General features: G+C 33.8%; 1 protein-coding gene across 1 annotated transcript; it reads left to right on the top strand.

Moving 5' to 3' along the window:
- Positions 1–5,929: 5,929 nt before the first annotated feature.
- LOC123549528 (C-type lectin domain family 10 member A-like) lies at positions 5,930–13,008 on the top strand. Its single transcript, XM_045337688.2, has 4 exons — positions 5,930–6,176; positions 7,471–7,577; positions 8,397–8,487; positions 11,764–13,008. The coding sequence occupies exons 1-4, from the start codon at positions 6,005–6,007 to the stop codon at positions 11,985–11,987; spliced, it is 594 nt and encodes a 197-aa protein (XP_045193623.2). The 5' UTR covers positions 5,930–6,004; the 3' UTR covers positions 11,988–13,008.
- Positions 13,009–17,563: the final 4,555 nt, after the last annotated feature.

Genomic DNA, 17,563 nt, shown 5'->3' with positions numbered 1-17,563 from the left:
AGTACAGTGCAATACAGTACTTTTGATATGTGAGGACTGTATATAGGAGTTAGTGAAAATGTCTTCGTGCAAGTTACCTGAAATCTAAGTCTGTTTGTTTGTTCCTATTGGTGAATCAAGTGAATGTTAATCCAACGCCGACAGTGGTATATTTGAAGCATCACATAACGCCATTGATATCGACCGAAACTGCAAAATGTAATGCAATGCAATTATATTATTATGAATTATATAGATCTATATCTTAGATAAATCATTTGAATAATTTACATTCTAATAAGACTTGTGAAAGTCTCTGCTCGATCCATGTTTATTTTCATCATATACATTTTTATATATTAAATACCTTGTACATGCATCAAAGTATTTCCGGTAGAATAAATTATCGGAAATATACTACAAGTCAGTTTTAAGAGGCATTGAGATTCGCGACTATGGCAATCGTGTTTCAGGTTTTCAAGTCTATTTCATTTTCATGCAGAAGGTCTCGGACCCATGAACAATAATATGTACAAATAAAGCGTCATATGTCGAAATAATATTAATATTAAACGAATATATGTCTAATTACCACATAATTTCAAGCATATACTATTAATTTAACACTTTACATGTATATTGCCAACTACACAAAACATACTATAGTATCATTTTCATATTTGATTAACCCTTTGTTTCGTATCTTAAACTATTCATTTTTTGTTGTAATGTTTTGAAAGTAGTATAATGTATGTATGGATCCCGGAGAAAATTCGATTTTAACAAGATACAATATATTGAAATTAAAGGTAAAAAATAGAATGTACAAATCAGCCGTAATGGTATAAAGTCTACATATTGCCACTTCTTATTAAAAAAAAAAAAACAACAACGGAAAAAAAACCAAAGCCAAAACCGAAATATAACAAATGCGGATTTGCGAATGTGGATTTGGGTCTGAACAAGTGATGCTGGTCAGGCTTCGCTCAGGGCTCAACAAGCTCAATACTCACATGTACAAGAAATACAGACTGGTACCATCACCAACTTGTCGGTGTGGTGAAGAAGATCAGACCACGGAGCATATACTCCAGAAATGTAAAAGTCATGACTATGTGCGAGCTGCGACTTGGCAGATAGATACCTCAATCCACCCAAAACTGTATGGAAGCATTGAGGATCTGCGACAAACAACAAGTTTCATCGAGGCTACTGGTCTAACAGTGTAGGGCGGACATAGAAGACATGTGGATTTAATTTTAATAATTGAAAGACCCAAGAAATCACTGTTTGTAAGCGTCTTGTTATGGATAATAATCATGTATTAACCATACCATTATGTCTGGTAGTTTCGTTTGAACATGAAAGTGAGCCTTTTCATTGCGTTAAATTATTGAAATCAATTATAATTCAAATGTATATCAACATGTTAGAGATATTATCATGTTATCATTAGCCTGGTGTTTGCGATATTCCAATGGGCCTGATTCGTATACCGTTTTAAACGCCTTCAGACAAATACTATTGACAGATAGAATCCTTTTCCGTGCTCGACCCGGCGAAAAAACGCTTACAACGTCTACTATATACTTACAAAGTCTGTTGAGATCAAATAATCTGTAATAATACTAATTTCTTCATACTGACACTGATATTTTCTGAGAAAAACATTTTCTCTCTAGACTTATCTCAACAGACTTATAAAATGCAATTCTGAGGTTATATAACATCATGAAGAGCCATTAGTAGCACCTGTCAATTGCCACCTCAAACTGACCGGCAACAAAATTAATTGAATGAACTATTTCAATTGACCTGAACGGTTGTACCAGATGTTTGATTTTTCTCTAAAATTGAAAGAAAGTCAAGCCTTTTTCCTGCAGAAGTAATTGGTTAGACATTTATAGTTGCTGAATAGCTGCTGATCTTTATTTTAACATTCACATCTTTCGAAATGTTGTTTTTTAATTGTTTACATTATTGTAGAAAATATGACAGGAATTTATGTTTTCAATATGATATCATTAAAATTGCTTTAGAAATCACTGGTTTGTCTTTAAGAAATGATTACAAATGCAAATTACTTTAAAAAAAAAAGAAAATTGATGCATCATAACAATCAAGGCTGCCAGTAACAAATTCTGCCTGTAACAGTTAATAAAAAATAATTAAAGGCTCATAATAAATCATTATGGACCTTTAAAACTACTTATAGTTTAAACTGCGCATTATTCTTACGATTTACTAATTCAATTAACAAAAGAACAATTTTATTTTTATACTATCAATTTCTTTTTCTAATTAGTAACAGTGGCAAATCTATGTAGCCAGACGTTCTGTACAATTTAAAAATTCAAATAAATATTATGGCATAATCATTTCTGTGGTCATTTAAAACATGGACATGTTTTGATACCCTGAGATGTAGTTGATGGAAATACAAGTAGTATGAAATTTTACCCGAAACGGTGTATGTCATAATATTATGGTGGCATTTAATGCAGAGGAAGATCCAGGCATTCTATCCGACATGGGTAGACATCAGTCTATAACCTACATTTCCCATTCTATTAAAAAATATGTCCACAGGCCCATTACAAAATCCCCTTTTCCTCTTTCTGTGACTCCTGCACCCACCCATTTACTGTGGCTTATCTCAACAGGAATTCAACATTTAATTGGTATACTTTTGTATGTGTGTTATTTGATTGAGGATAAATTGCATATCATTGTACATTACGTTTTCATCTGTCTGTAATGTGTTATAACATATTGTCATGCAATTTCCTTAAAACCATGTGCATTTACAATATAAATATTTCTTGCATGAGTTCTTTTGACCGCTTAATTTTCATTTCAGCCGCGCCATGAGAAAACCAACATAGTGCGTTTGCGACCAGCATGCATCCAGACAAGCCTGCGCATCCGCGCAGTCTGGTCAGGATCCATGCTTTTCGCTTTCAAAGCCTATATATTGCAATTAGAGAAACCGTTAGCGAACAGCATGGATCCTGACCAGACTGCGCGAATGCGCAGGCTGGTCTGGATCCATGCTGGTCGCAAAGCCACTATGCTGGTTTTCTCATGGCAAGGCTCATTTATTTCTGTCAACAGTTGAACTTAATTTCATAAAATTACTACTTATCAAACACTGCAGACGTGATTATTTTTGTACAGAAATATTTTACCAATTTCAAATCGCGAATTCAGTTAAAATGTACGCGTAACACATCTCGGTTTATATTAGGAAAAGTAGTCTAATTAACATGAATCTGCATGGGGACTGTAGATAGGAAAATAATTTTATGATTTATTGCAGAGATTAATCTACCCTCTGACATAAGTAAAAATCACTTTGGAGGTATATTGAATAAAATGTATTTAATTCATTCACAAAAATGATTTGAAGGTATCTTGAAAAAAAATGTTTGTTTTTTTCAGTTTCCAATATCAAACAATTCATAAATAGAATTAAATTGACAGTATTTTGATATATACATTTTCAAATTTAAATTGTAATTTATTTATACTAACAGGGATCTTTTACAATTAGTGAAAATTGATTTCTCTTTCTATCTTACTCAGAGACAGAGGCAAGAGATACTGTTTTTCAGAAAGTGGTATCAGAGAGGATTGATTTTATAGCCATGTGTTTTACATTTTATGACTCTAACGACTGATGCCAGTCTACGTCTACTACTATGTCTCGAATATCTCTTAAATGTTCGACAAACAGCTCATTACCTGGAGGCCGCAGGTATATTGTAATGCAACAAGTAGTATAGCACATGGAGACTGGGTGATTTCACCTGATTTTTTACCGATATGCGATTGGCTTATCGCATTTATGGAACGCCGTTATTGCAATATGGAAGCAAATGCTTGTGACCTGAATTCCTCATTCATGATATTTCATATAATTTATTCAAACTTTCATCAATAATCAATATTAATACCTAGTGGTGCATAAGGGACATTTTAAGATTGCTCTTTAATCTCCTGGATTACGGTTTTGTGTTGTTTTGCTTTATATATCAAAGGCATGAATCACATTTGTGACAGCTCTAGTAAAGTATTTCAATAGTCAAGGAAAGTGACCAGTTGAGCTAAAAGCTATGTTATACATGAAAGGGAAATATAGTTACTTTTGCTAAAAACAATAACTTTCAGAATTAAGAAATACATATTTCATTGATATACTTGTAAAACATGTGGAATGGAGTAAAAATTCCTACATTAAATGTTATAATAAAAACAAGCACACTATTCACCCATAAGTTACTTTATAGGCAGAGTGCTCACACATACATCCATAACAATTTCTGGTCTGTATACATCTGGCCGAAGGAAATCCTTCGACTTGTTTCATATCTGTTTGTAAAGTGCGACTTTTCCTGAAGAGCATACACTTTGATTAATCATTTAATGAAACACTCCAACACATTATTTGTAAAGCCATCCGATTTCAGTGAAAGGTACAATGTCATTCATGTCATTCACATAGACACATCTACTCTTTCTTCTCATTCTAGGCCGAATCCGAGGTCAAGGTCATTGATTTCGCTAAGAAAAGTGTTCCCTTGACTGGAATCAAAGCTGTTGTATTCAATGTACTTTAGGAACATAGCAAAGTGTTGTTTTGAACATATCGAACAACCCGTCTATAATATTTTTCTGATACAGCATCTTTTTGTTGTAGGCCTACTTTGCAATGCATGGCTCTATGGCTGTATTTGGGGTGCTCTGTGCTTCCGGGAAATCTTCCCGTACCTTTTATCTTGCATATTTATATATGTTTGCTTTTGCTCTTGCTCTTGCGTTTTAGACCGGTAGACAGAATCTTTCCCCTAGTACAAAAAAAGTGATCAATTCCTCATATGTCATTTACCGCTGTATATACAATGTCCTTTCCGTAATAAAACCAGACTAAATTATGTACTTTACAATATTGCATCGTATAAATTTGTAAGAATTATTTTATCATTTAAAAAGATAATCCGTTATATAACGTAAATGTTAATGATTTCATAAGTAGTTTGTGAAACATTGCCAATTTCTTTTTTGTTACCGTATAGCGGGTTAATTATGTGGGGTTTTATTTCTGCTTATTCTGCGGGCCGAGGATGTCACGCAGAAATAAATTCCGCACATTTAATTTATCAGCAGAGTTTTTGACGCAGAAGTAATCTTTGATATTTCGCTTAATATGATGACCAGTTATCTTTATCTCGCAAATGTTTCGTCTGCTGTTAAATTATTCACACCGGCCGATTATGGTTGATTGCTTTTGTTACCGTATCAATCGTATTGTCCACGAATGGATGGTTACCGTAACCTTTACAAGTGTATATCACAAAGCACGCTAGGTTTATGAAAAGTGTGAACTTTAAAACAATTTAGTGTATTTGCAAGTGTTGTAACTGAATGGACTGTGAACGGATTATGTACTAGATTTTGCATTTGTATATATTTGTAAATAAATCGTAAATTGTTCTACCAGCAGTGTTACATTTTATGAAAATGTCTTTCAAATTAAATTACCGGTACTAGACCTACAATATTTAATACTCTTAGTTTTGATTTCTGATCATGCACGGTAATGAAAATAAATCAGATTTAAACATATATCAGCTGCGCCAACTTCACTGTCCTAGATTTCGACCCCGATAATGCCACCAAGACATAACTGACGTGAACGATAGGCATTTGAGTAGTAAATTATAATGTAGTAAATGCGGTAGCTATTTCTCATGCGCTGAATTTACTTCCGGTTAATGCAAACCGCAAAAATTAATTCCTGCTTTTCTCGCAGGTCGCAGAAATAAAAACGCAGAAATAAACTAGGCCCATTTTAGAACAAAACCGCAGAAATTTTGCCCGCAGAATTAACCTACTATACGGTATTTGTAAGTGGTGAGAAAACCACAAATCATTTTGCTTGCGTTGGTATTCTGAAGTAGCTTGAGTACATTACATTCACTACTTACATTGAATTTATCAACATTTTCACTTGGATTTTAGCAAAATGAATATTGTCGGAATTTTAGGACTTGTTACTATATTTGCGTATGTTTCTCTTAGTGAAGGAGAGGAGCAGCAATGTTCTCGTTACCACTATGAGGAACAAACACTGTCTAAAATTTTGAGGCTTGAACAAAAACTGGAACTTTTAGAGAATATAGTCAAAAACACGAAAGGTATTTTTTTTGTTCTCAGTGTTGACTTTGTATAGCATTTGAGAAAATTTGGAACTAGGAACGATTTATACCAAATGTTCAAATACAATTGGAATTATGTTGCAATGTTTCGCATAAATGTTTACACATACACAACTCTTCCTGGCTAATACAATAATAAAAATGTTAATTGCCAGTATATTTTAGAGCATGATTTTACACATTTACTGAAATTTATCCAGTCATTTTCTGATGTTAAATTATAATTACACAAACGGCATTTTATAACAGATAATTTGCAAAACAATTTATTCATGAAGCGCATTCAATGTTAAGGTACACATACAAAATAAATATGAGAAAAGATCATACGATTTAATAGAATCATCATATTATTCTTACCTACTGGCGTAAAATAGACATTGCTATGTTAATTATAATGTTAAGATAAATAGACTTATATCTGAAATTCATATAATTTTAACAAGATGAAGCATAACTTTATACTTTTTGTATTTCTATATAGGTTTATTTCCTGTACTTCATTTAATTAATGTCTTCCTTTCTTCTGCATAACAAAAGAAACATATTTTAAATTACTACAAAATACAGTATGCACAAGTAATATGCTGGAATATGAAACACTCGTAAGGTCACTGAATTCAAATATCTAATTCATAACTTTTCTTCCTTTGGCATTTAATGTACATCTTCTACGCTTAAAGGCATGGGTTGTTCCAATACTCCCGCTTTCATAGCCTTGGGTATTGTATAATCACCCCATTGATATGGTGCCTGCTTTTTAATTTTGTCTTTTGACAGTTCCTGTGATACGCAGGCTCCATAACCTCAGATCCCCTTTCTAAATTCCAGTTTGTTTTGTTCTGCCCATTGTTTTCCCGTTTGGGGCAAACCCTTTACTTTATCTGGGGACCAAACGCCGCTCTCCATGGAATTACACGCCTCAACACGTGTATCATTGAAGGTTCCATGTTCACCGCCGTTTGAATACATCTGCGGATGTCTCTAAATTGATTTTTGTACTTTTAGCATGTGTAAGTGTTGAGTTCTGCTCAACCCGGGGCTAGAGGGCGTGGCTGGTAGCATGCATTTCCACTACCGTCCATGAACAGGCTCAATCAAACCGAGCCTGCAACATTTTCGTTTTTGTCGTGTTGGGCGACCTGTGAAGCTTCCACTTTTCTCTATTTTGAATGCTGACATACCTCATTTCGTATTGCTTAACACTCATTCTTTTTCAAGAAATAATATACAAAATCATTTTATTTTTAAATTAATTTTCTCTCCTTTATAGGATCTGAGTGGAATGTACGGGGGCGACGTTGTCCAGATGGATGGATATCTTTTCAAGGATCTTGTTACCTATTTCAACACACTTCGAAGGACTTTGTCAGTGCTGAGGTAAAACTTTTCTAAGCGCTTACAGTCATTATGCTAGCTATAAATGTTCGATTTATTTAAATATGTCGGACTTAACACAGGTTCAACATTTTATTGGTCAATTTTTAAGATTATAAGAAAACTATTTGGAAACATAGAAGACATGCAGGCAACATTAAAGCATATTCGATTTAACTGAGTCTGTCCATGAGATGTCATGAAATGTGCAACACCACTCATCCCCTGCTGAATTTTATCAAGGTAAAATTGACTGCTCTCCATGATCCAAAAGGACCAGTAAATACAACACTTGTTATTGGTCAACTTTCTATGGTTGTCAGTCAGGCCTTGAACATGTTGTTGATTTCATTGGAAGCTTTAAGCCAGATCCATTGTTCCCAATCAGATTAACTGAACGTTTTATACATGTTAGATATTGACGTGTATCTAAAATGTATATGTCTAACCTAATTGCCAAACCATATTATTTTTTAAAATGGGTTTAATGTTTGCAGAAAAAACTGCAAAAGGAATATAAACAATTGCAAATGATTTGTTTTTAAAGTCATACTTGTCAGCAAAGCAATAACGAACAAGTGCTGGGATTTCCCTTGTAAAATGATATATGCAGTTGTTGAAATGTTCAAATTACTTACAAATGTAGTATGGAAGTATTTTCAATTTTTTATATAAGACATTGAAACGTATATATTTCGGATAGGGCATTGCACATATAAATCTATAATAGGGTATATTATGAAGACTGGAGCATGTCATAAAATGTTGATCGGCAAGCTTTAAACTTAACATACACAGTTAAATTCATGTTTTTGTTTCCAGCTTTTTTGTGTGGAATACAATGCTCATCTGGTCCGCATCGATAGCGAAATTGAGAACACTTTCCTGAAGAATCACTTGAAAGAGTTAAAAGGTCAGATAAGCTTTCATTGAAAGTTTGTTTTAAAAACACATTTGTCCGTTAATATGAATAAATAGCTCGCATTTTCATTTCTTTTTATTTGCCCCTCAAGTTCAGTACTACGACCATACTGTGATTCAATCTTCACTTCTAGTTCTGCCTCTCAAGATCACTACCAAAATCAGTCAGTGATAGAAATTGCATTACCAGTTAAACCCCACAAAATCAATGCCACAATCATTATAGTGAAGATGGTATTTTATAATATCAAGGTTTTTTAAAGTGTGATTTGATAGCTTCAGGCACTAATTTGCTAACTTTGTATATATTTTCTACATGATTTTTTTTTATAAAAAAGCAGAACTACTTGATATCAAAAGCCTCCACAAGTAAACACTTTCAATAATAGTATCCGTTCAACACTTTGGAAGAAGCTAAATTGAAATTTCTTTTGCCTTTTTGTGAATTCAAAACCCAAAAGTACCTAGAAGTCTTAAACTCCTTAGAAATTGAATGAACGGAAATTATATGCTCATTATTACGAGCTCACCAAAACTACACCAACATTAATCTAAAAGAAGTTATTTAAGAAATTGCATTATAAAACCCATAAATCATTTTATCATCAATATTTTTCCACTCACGAATGCACTCAAAGTGGGTGATTATTGTTAAGTGATGGTTTGGATATAATATTAAATGTGAGGCTCCCACAGAAAATTGTTTTTAAAATCATATAATGAAATTTATGGAGGTTGTGAATTACTAAAGTTACTCGCACTCGGCTGCGTACGTTGTTAATTCGAGCAACCAGCTGGAAAATACCGAACTCTCATACGTCAGTACGTAAACGTACGGAAATTGTCGAAAGTTATTACGGGTCCATTTCCTTGATAAAATTACATTTGCTGAAAACGGCACATTATGTTGTCCTATTTACAGCGAAGTAACACCCATCCGGCCCGAAGAGTCATAAAATGCTTCAAATTGAATACAGCATCTGAAACATGTTTAAGACAATGAAGACAATGAACTGAAGTCATGAATATAACAACATTCTACATAGGTTGTTACAAATATGTAATACCAGTTTTATCTATTTTGCTTTTTTTTCATTGTCTTGTCGTATATAAGTTTTGTTTATGGAACGTTGTGCACACTGACAGGAGTATTCTTTATCTAAAAAGCCAAAACTTCAATATTTGCAACAGCGATTCTTTTAAGTCGGAAAATGGATGTTTCTTAAAACGTTTGATTCAATTAAACTTTCTTGCAGGGCATCAGGTCTTGTAAAATAACTTTTACATGTAAGCGATGAGAAAAGTGGGCATCTTCTATTTCGATGACAAAAAGTTTCAAACAAATGTGGGCCATGATTTTTCCACCTGATCAATTAAATGGAAAAGGGCCTTTTTTTCTTTTGCTTTTGATCACCGTTTTTATGTTGGCTTCAGTTTATTAGTCATTTCAGAGTTGTTCCCTTTAAATCTTCTTGGGTAGGTACCATCTCTACATATAGTGATCCGCTAACGGATCAGTCCCACAAACTCAGTGCCACAGCCATAGAGTGATCCAATTTTCGCTAGAAACTAAGCCCCACTAGGTCAGTATGACAACCACAGAGTGATCCAGTTTGCGCTACTTACTCAGCCCCACATGTTCAGTACCGCAGTCATACAGTGTTCTAATCTGCGCTACCAATTCAGCCGCACATGCTAAGTACCACAAATATAAAAAAATCATAAAGTGATCCAAATTGCGCTATCAGCTCAGCCTATCAAACTCAGTACCAGAATCATTAAGTGATCCAATATGCACCACCACTTCAGCCCTACAATCTCCATGCCATAAACATACAGTGATCCAATTGATGATGATTACATTCTAAAAAAATGCATATACAATAGGGTTATTATAAAAGTAGCTCGATCTTGGATACTGTATTCGGCTCTCGTGGATTTTTGCAAGATTGGAGCTCAGGAGGCAGGAAAGCGCCGAGTGTGATCCGACCTTGCAAAATCCACGAGAGCCGAAAACAAAATCCCAGATCTAGCTACTGTTATAATGACCATTTTTATATGCCTCCACATTTTTTATTTTTGCTTATTATTGAACGAAATCTACAGTGTTTATCGATGTTAAAATTGAACTTAGTGAAGTTTTTTGTGAGCGCTATTTATAGATACATATTAACGAAAATAGTCCGGCAACATACAATACAAAACGAACAATGCGGATTTTTTTCTGGTTGTTCATATTTAGTTGTGAAATACTAGTCATATTTTGACAGAATTTATATATGAACTTTATGATAAGGCTGTCTCTTATAAAACGTAACCTTCACTCAAAACATAAGAATATGTCAACACCTGCTAATATCTAATAAATGTATTTTATATTAACTAAAGAAATACTGTATTCTATCAGTTAAATATTTTTATATCTCATCACTCACACTGTGAAAATATGAAATCTATATTTTCACACTGTGAGAGATATAGCTCCGCCACCCCTTGTAGTCGCACTTTGTCCTTTATAGTATACTTCTCGATTTAAATTATATTACTTAATGAGAATTTCATAACGTTATGCAGCAAAAAATAAAATAAAATGGAACTTTATGTTATGTGCGTCTTTCTAACTTCACAACACGTGTGACGTCATGTCTGTTTCCCGCGCTGAGATTAAAAATTGTTGCAAACTGCACATCTCAGCGTAATTGAGCATAAAATAAAAAGAAAATTTGTTTGATTTTAGTGAATATTGAATATATCTCACCTCGAAGTGAGAAAATGTTCACATTTTCACTCGCGCTACGCGCTCTTGAAAATATTTGAAATTTTCTCACTTCTCAGTGAGATATATTCCATATTCACTCAAAACAAACAAGTATCCTCTATTTATTCTTTTTTTGACACTAATAAACTCGTGAAAACAAAATAAGCAATTTGTAACAAATTCATTTCTTCATAAAACGAAAAAGTCCCAAGTAGTGGTTATGTTAACGGTTCTATCCAGGTAATAAATATATTGTTCCCAATAATTCTTGAAAGTAATTGATCTTTGGTCAAAACACATGACGTAATATGCAAAGTAAAGTAAACGACAGACACAGTCAGAACCTTAAGTAATATTAAGGTATTAAGGTTGTAATTTAGATGAATTCATGGTAATGAATGTAAACGTATGCACTTAAGATGGTTTCTTTATAGACTGTAACATTTTGATATTTAACATAACAGTGTGATGACTGAGCTATTTTATAAATATAAGTTTCGTTCTCTACAGATGCTCATTACTCGATTGGTTTGACTGATGTTGAGACAGAGGGAACATTTAAATGGTATGGTACTGACGACGTGGCTTCATTTACAGACTGGGGCTCAGGCCAACCCGATAACTATGGAGGAGGTCAAGATTGTGCTTTATTTCATTATGGAATTGATTTCAAATGGGATGACGGTGGCTGTTCCAGTGAACGTAAATTTATATGCGAAAAGAAAGCAGATTAACAATATTGAGTATTGGACCATGTTCTCCGCAACATGTACAGATATGCTGTTTTTGTATGTCTGTATCGATATGTAACTGTATTTTTGTTTGTAGCAAATTCCTCAACTGAACGCATTTTTCTTTTCACACGAGATTACTGTACGATGAATGTTGGTTATTCGTTTAATTCCTTACGCATCTACAACTTTGGTACCGATGTCAAAAATTCTTTTTCTGCGTTTAAGACATACTTATGAATCTGGGGATTGTTTCACAAAAGTTTATGATTTTCATCCTAAGTTCTCTCCTGGTATGAACTTTTAAAACGCGTTTGTTTCACAGAATGACTTTTATCTTTCTAAAAAATTATAAAATAATGCTCGTGAAACATCTCATTCCTAAGTTCATTTGTCCTAAGAAGGTTTCGTCAAATTTTTAACAGTGTATTTAAGTTAAGATAATTATTTCATTCATCCATTTAATGTAATGTCTAGAATATTTTACAAGCGTATCAAAATTGACAAGTTATAGTACAATCTGCCAACAAGCAGTGTAGTGTGCTAAATGCTAAAAACAAAAAACATAGTAATATACACAATCATATTCAATTACAAACACTCTTAGTAAAACATTTTGTATGCAAAAGAAAATGAGTTGTTTTTCATGCAAGTAATTTTCAAAACTCACTTATCAAACAATATGTACAGGTATTTGTGCATCCTTGAAATAAATATTGATTTGTAGACCTGTATCCGACAAAAATTACTTGATGCTCATTAACTCTAAATCTGGTGTGAGCTGTAAAATGTAAAACATGATAAAGGCAATATATATGAAAGTAAAATATTATGTATGTAACTGCAGAAATATGAGTATTTCCGACTTTTGTGATGTGTCACTTGGTTTTAAACAAGGAGAACCGCTTTCTCCCCTTTTGTTTAGCTGTTTATTTTATCTATTAATGATATGAAAACATGATTTTGAAAACCTTACTGCTAAAGATATAGAATTGTTGTAAATATATATGCTGTTGTTCGCTGATGATATTGCTCTTTTTACAACTGATCCCAACAGTCTTCAAGCTTTGTTAGATAATGTGTATGAATATTCTTGCAAATGGGGCTTGAAAATTAATGTTTACAAAACGAAAGTATGTGTATTTGAAAAACGCAAAACTAGACATAATTTGTTGTGGACTGTCAATAATGCAACTATTGATTTTGTTGATTCTTTTACGTATCTTAGTATTACATTTCACTATACAGGCCCCGTGTTCACAAAACATTTTAAGTCTTAGCTGAGTTTGATTATGAAACTTATTAAGTCATTTCTATCTAAATAGCATGTTTAAAACTGAATTTCAAGTTAATAACTATTTTCAAGTGGCTATTCAGTATTTATGGTCAGTTTCAGTTGGAATTTAACCTTGAAGATTTCCTGAAATTGAAATTTCAAACTCAAACTCAGCTGAAATCGAAAAATGTTTTGTGAACACGGGGCCTGGTTGTATGTAGGTAAGCTGTACAAAGCAAAACATTAGAATGATGGGGCGATTGAACAATATGTTTTGTTGTATGCGGAAATATATTTATTGCAAAGTTGTAAAAAACTACGTACTAAAAGGTTTATCACCGCCTCTGTAGCCTAGTGGTAGAGCGTCCGCATCGAGTGCGGAAGGTCGTGGGTTCTATCCCCGGCCGCGTCATACCAAAGACGTAAAAATGGTACTAGTAGCTTCCTCGCTTGGCGCTAAGCATTAAGAGGATAGTGCTAGGACTGGTCAGCCCGGTGTCAGTATAATGTAACTGGGTGGGGTATCATGTCATGTGTCTACGGCGTGATATTCCAGTGAGGCAGCACTATAAAGTTGGGCATTGTGCTCACTGCTACAAGTAGTCACCGTCGTTTATATGACTGAAAAATTGTTGAAAAAGACGTAAAAGCCGAACACACACACACACACGCGCGCGCACACGCACACGCACACGCACACGCACACACACACGCACACTAGAAGGTTAAATAAATCTTGACAGTTGGCAAGGCAGAATGATAATGAGACTTTTATCAGACAATGATACGTGTCACGAGTGTCTGTGTCATAATAAGGTACTTTTACCACGCCAAGCAGAGCTTCAAGAATCACCAAGTGACTTCAAATATTTCTATCACATTTCAACGATATATATCCGCTAATAAATGTTTATGTTATTTATCGAAAATTTAAAGTCCTAGCACTAAAGGTTGTCCACTATACCGTTTACGATCAGGAAAAAGCATTGTGAACCAACTTTGACTAGTAACCAGCAGAGGATGGAGCAATATTCAATATGAGGCGAAAGACAACTTGATGTTTAAATTTCATTAACTACATCATTTGCAAACTATATCGCAGTCGTAATTAAGGACAATTATCTGCCACAAGTTACGTGCCAGAATTAGACAGTTGTTGACCCTCCTTAATGTACTTTGAATATATGAGCCATGAGAAAACCAACATAGTGCGTTTGCGACCAGCATGAATTAATACCAGCCTGCGCATCCACTCATTCTGGTCAGGATCCATTCTGTTCGCTAACGGTTTCTTTAATCGTAATAGGCTTTGAAAGCAAAACAGGTTAATGAGCGTTAAATGCATACGGAACCTTCTGTTGTGTGACACTCTGTCTTAATAATTATTCTATTCTGTTCTATTCTGTTCTGTTCCCAAGCGTCAAACTTGGTTCAATGTTTTATAGAGATTCGGTGATTTTTCGGTCAAATTAATGAGATACCTACGACTGATTTGATTATTTAACTGTAAGAGAGTTCGAAACGGTAAAACCAATAAAATATTTATAAAGAATAGTCAAATGTCTCCATTGTATGCGTCAAACTAAACTGGTCTGCTGTAAAAAACAATATGGAATTATCAAACGTTACTTTTTGTACTTTGTGGGGTCTGATTTTCAGGATGTTAAACAGTTTGTCATAAGTTTATATGATATTATTAGCTTTAGACTACCTATTTTAATGGTAAGTAAATATAATCTGCATTTAGCAAGAATAAGTGAGAAATATTAAAAAGACAATAAAATTAGAAAAAAAATATTGTAAATTGTAAATACATAACGTCACTGTCAATTTATCGTTAAAGCATTGTCTCAGAATGTTTTTGCTTATCCGTTATATTTGGGTGGTGGGGGCTCCGTGGCCGAGTTGTTAAGGTCGCTGACTACAAATCACTTGCTCTCACCGATGTGGGCTCGAGCCTTGCAAGGGGCATAGAATTCTGCACATGAGGAAGGGATCTAGCCAGCTAACGGAACGTCGATAGCTCTTCCCATGTGTCCACCTGTGATAAAATAATGCCCGAGGGCACTTTGTGTCTTCCTCAACCACGAAAAGCTGGAAAGTCGCCATATGACCAGCTATTGTGTCAGTGTTACCAACTTACCAACCAACCAATATATAAAATCATAACAAACGATCTCGTAACAATCTTCTCCCACATTTAAACGTTTAAGAAAGAAGTCATGCTGCTTTGTTACAAGTATGCGAACGCTTCGTCTGCATTTTCACGTCTTCTAGATTTATTGAAAAGGTGAAGCAAAAAGCTTCGAATCATAGTTCCTATTGTTGTAAGTTCTAACTTTCCAGACCAGAGATTTCGTTCACAAAGATTGTCTAATAAATGCATTCTGTATATCTAGTTACAGTGATATATGATTGTCATTCATTCAATTAAAGTTTTAATGAAACGATTAAATTACAATATTGTGAAATTACACGATTTAATACGAGAATGTGCTTCATAGATACGGAATTATTTCTAGAAAAGATCCATAATCTGGGCACAACTGGCATACAGTTTGATGAAATACAGAGTCTGTAATATCAATAACAGTTTATTTTTTCACAGTTACATAACTGAAATACTGTTAAAAAACGGCGTTAAACCCAAATCAAACAAAAGTTTATTTTTAGGAATCAAATGCAGTAAAACAGTGTTTTAAAATCATTATGTATTCTACAGCGGCGGGTAAAAGCAAGAGAGGAACTGCCGTTTTCGCCTATTTTTTTAATGTTGATGTTTGTTCGAAGACATAGAAGTAAAATGATTTAGCTTCGCGTGACATTTGTTAAACTCTTTACTGTCTATAATAACTTAAAGGTTATAAGGCGCGAGAGGGGTACCTCTCATTAACAGGTTCAGTCCAACCCAGTCTGCTATTATTTTTAAATATGCTTTCAACGGATATTCTTACAGATTTAATTTTTTCCTTGTTCTATACAAATGGTCATTATAAATTTGTTCAAAACCATGTATACATTTTTTCACGATATCATTACTACATGAGAGACAAAAGAAAGATGGAAGATATCGGTCACAACGTGAGTAAATAGATAGTTGGTGTTGATCAAATTAAGGTCAGTAGGTAAATTAAAGACATTGTTCAGCTCTAAGAAGGAGAAATACTCTCAAAAACAATGTTGAGAATCAATTTGCATCTGCCATTAAGTTAGATATAGATTTTCGTTTAGAGTGTGTGTGTTTCTGTATACAGCTTTTAATAAAATGTTTGTTTTGTTCTGTTCTCGTCATACCTTTCTGTTGAATAATCTCATATATAACAATGATTGATAAGAGCACTCTCCTATTTCCAGTCAGTAGAAAGAAGACAATATACAAATAATTCCATTAGCAAATTGTCAAAGAATTACATTTTATTGTTAAGCTAGTATTCCCTGTATACACATTTTTATTAATGTTGTCAGTCATGGCGTTACCTTAGGACTTTTTTCTTGATTGAAAGACAGGAAAATAATGCCTTCTAATGGAACATGAACAGCAGCTTGGTAAATTGTATGAAATATGACATTTCTGGATGCGTAGAAACTTTGGTTTTCAGATGAAAGTTCACTTGATATTGTAAACAGCAGAGAGGTTCTGGCAACAGTAAATAAGTTTGGATGAATATGATCTTGTCTCAGTACTCAGTAAACCGTAGAAATATGTACAGAATCAAATTTGTTGGCTAGTTTCATTCAAAACTGTAATACGTAATGTTTCCTATTTATCTGTTCTGGTATTAAATTGCGGGCATAGCTTTAATTTACCATCTCAACATTGTCATGAATGATAGCGAGTTTAACTGGGCTTTCAAAGTATACACAATAATCATAAAGGAACACACGAAAAATAACTTATAACAAATGAGGTAAGTCAGTTTATCATTTGCTATTTTTTCAAGTAATGCGACCGATGTGTCTTAAACTGAATGCTATTATGACGTTATATATGGAAGATTGTTGATATTGTCCTAATAAACATAATATTGTGATCAAAATGTTACCGAATGTATTTCATAAGCAAAGTTAATAACCTGTAAGAAAATGAGATATAAAAATGATTTTTAACTTCATACATTTTTCAATGAACTTTGAGTAGCTCCAAAACAACATCCCCGCCCCTTTAAATCCAAAGGCAAACAGGAAAATAATGACTCAGATAATCTTCGATAGTTTCTATGCACCTGCTGTTCATGTTTCTATACAAGCAGTTTTGTCGCTGTATGCTCCTGGTACTACAGGCGTAATCGATCTGACTAAAGTG

This window comes from Mercenaria mercenaria, chromosome 6 (assembly GCF_021730395.1).
Source record: "Mercenaria mercenaria strain notata chromosome 6, MADL_Memer_1, whole genome shotgun sequence".
Lineage (NCBI taxonomy): Eukaryota > Metazoa > Mollusca > Bivalvia > Venerida > Veneridae > Mercenaria > Mercenaria mercenaria.
This window is presented reverse-complemented; position numbering and strand designations above follow the sequence as displayed.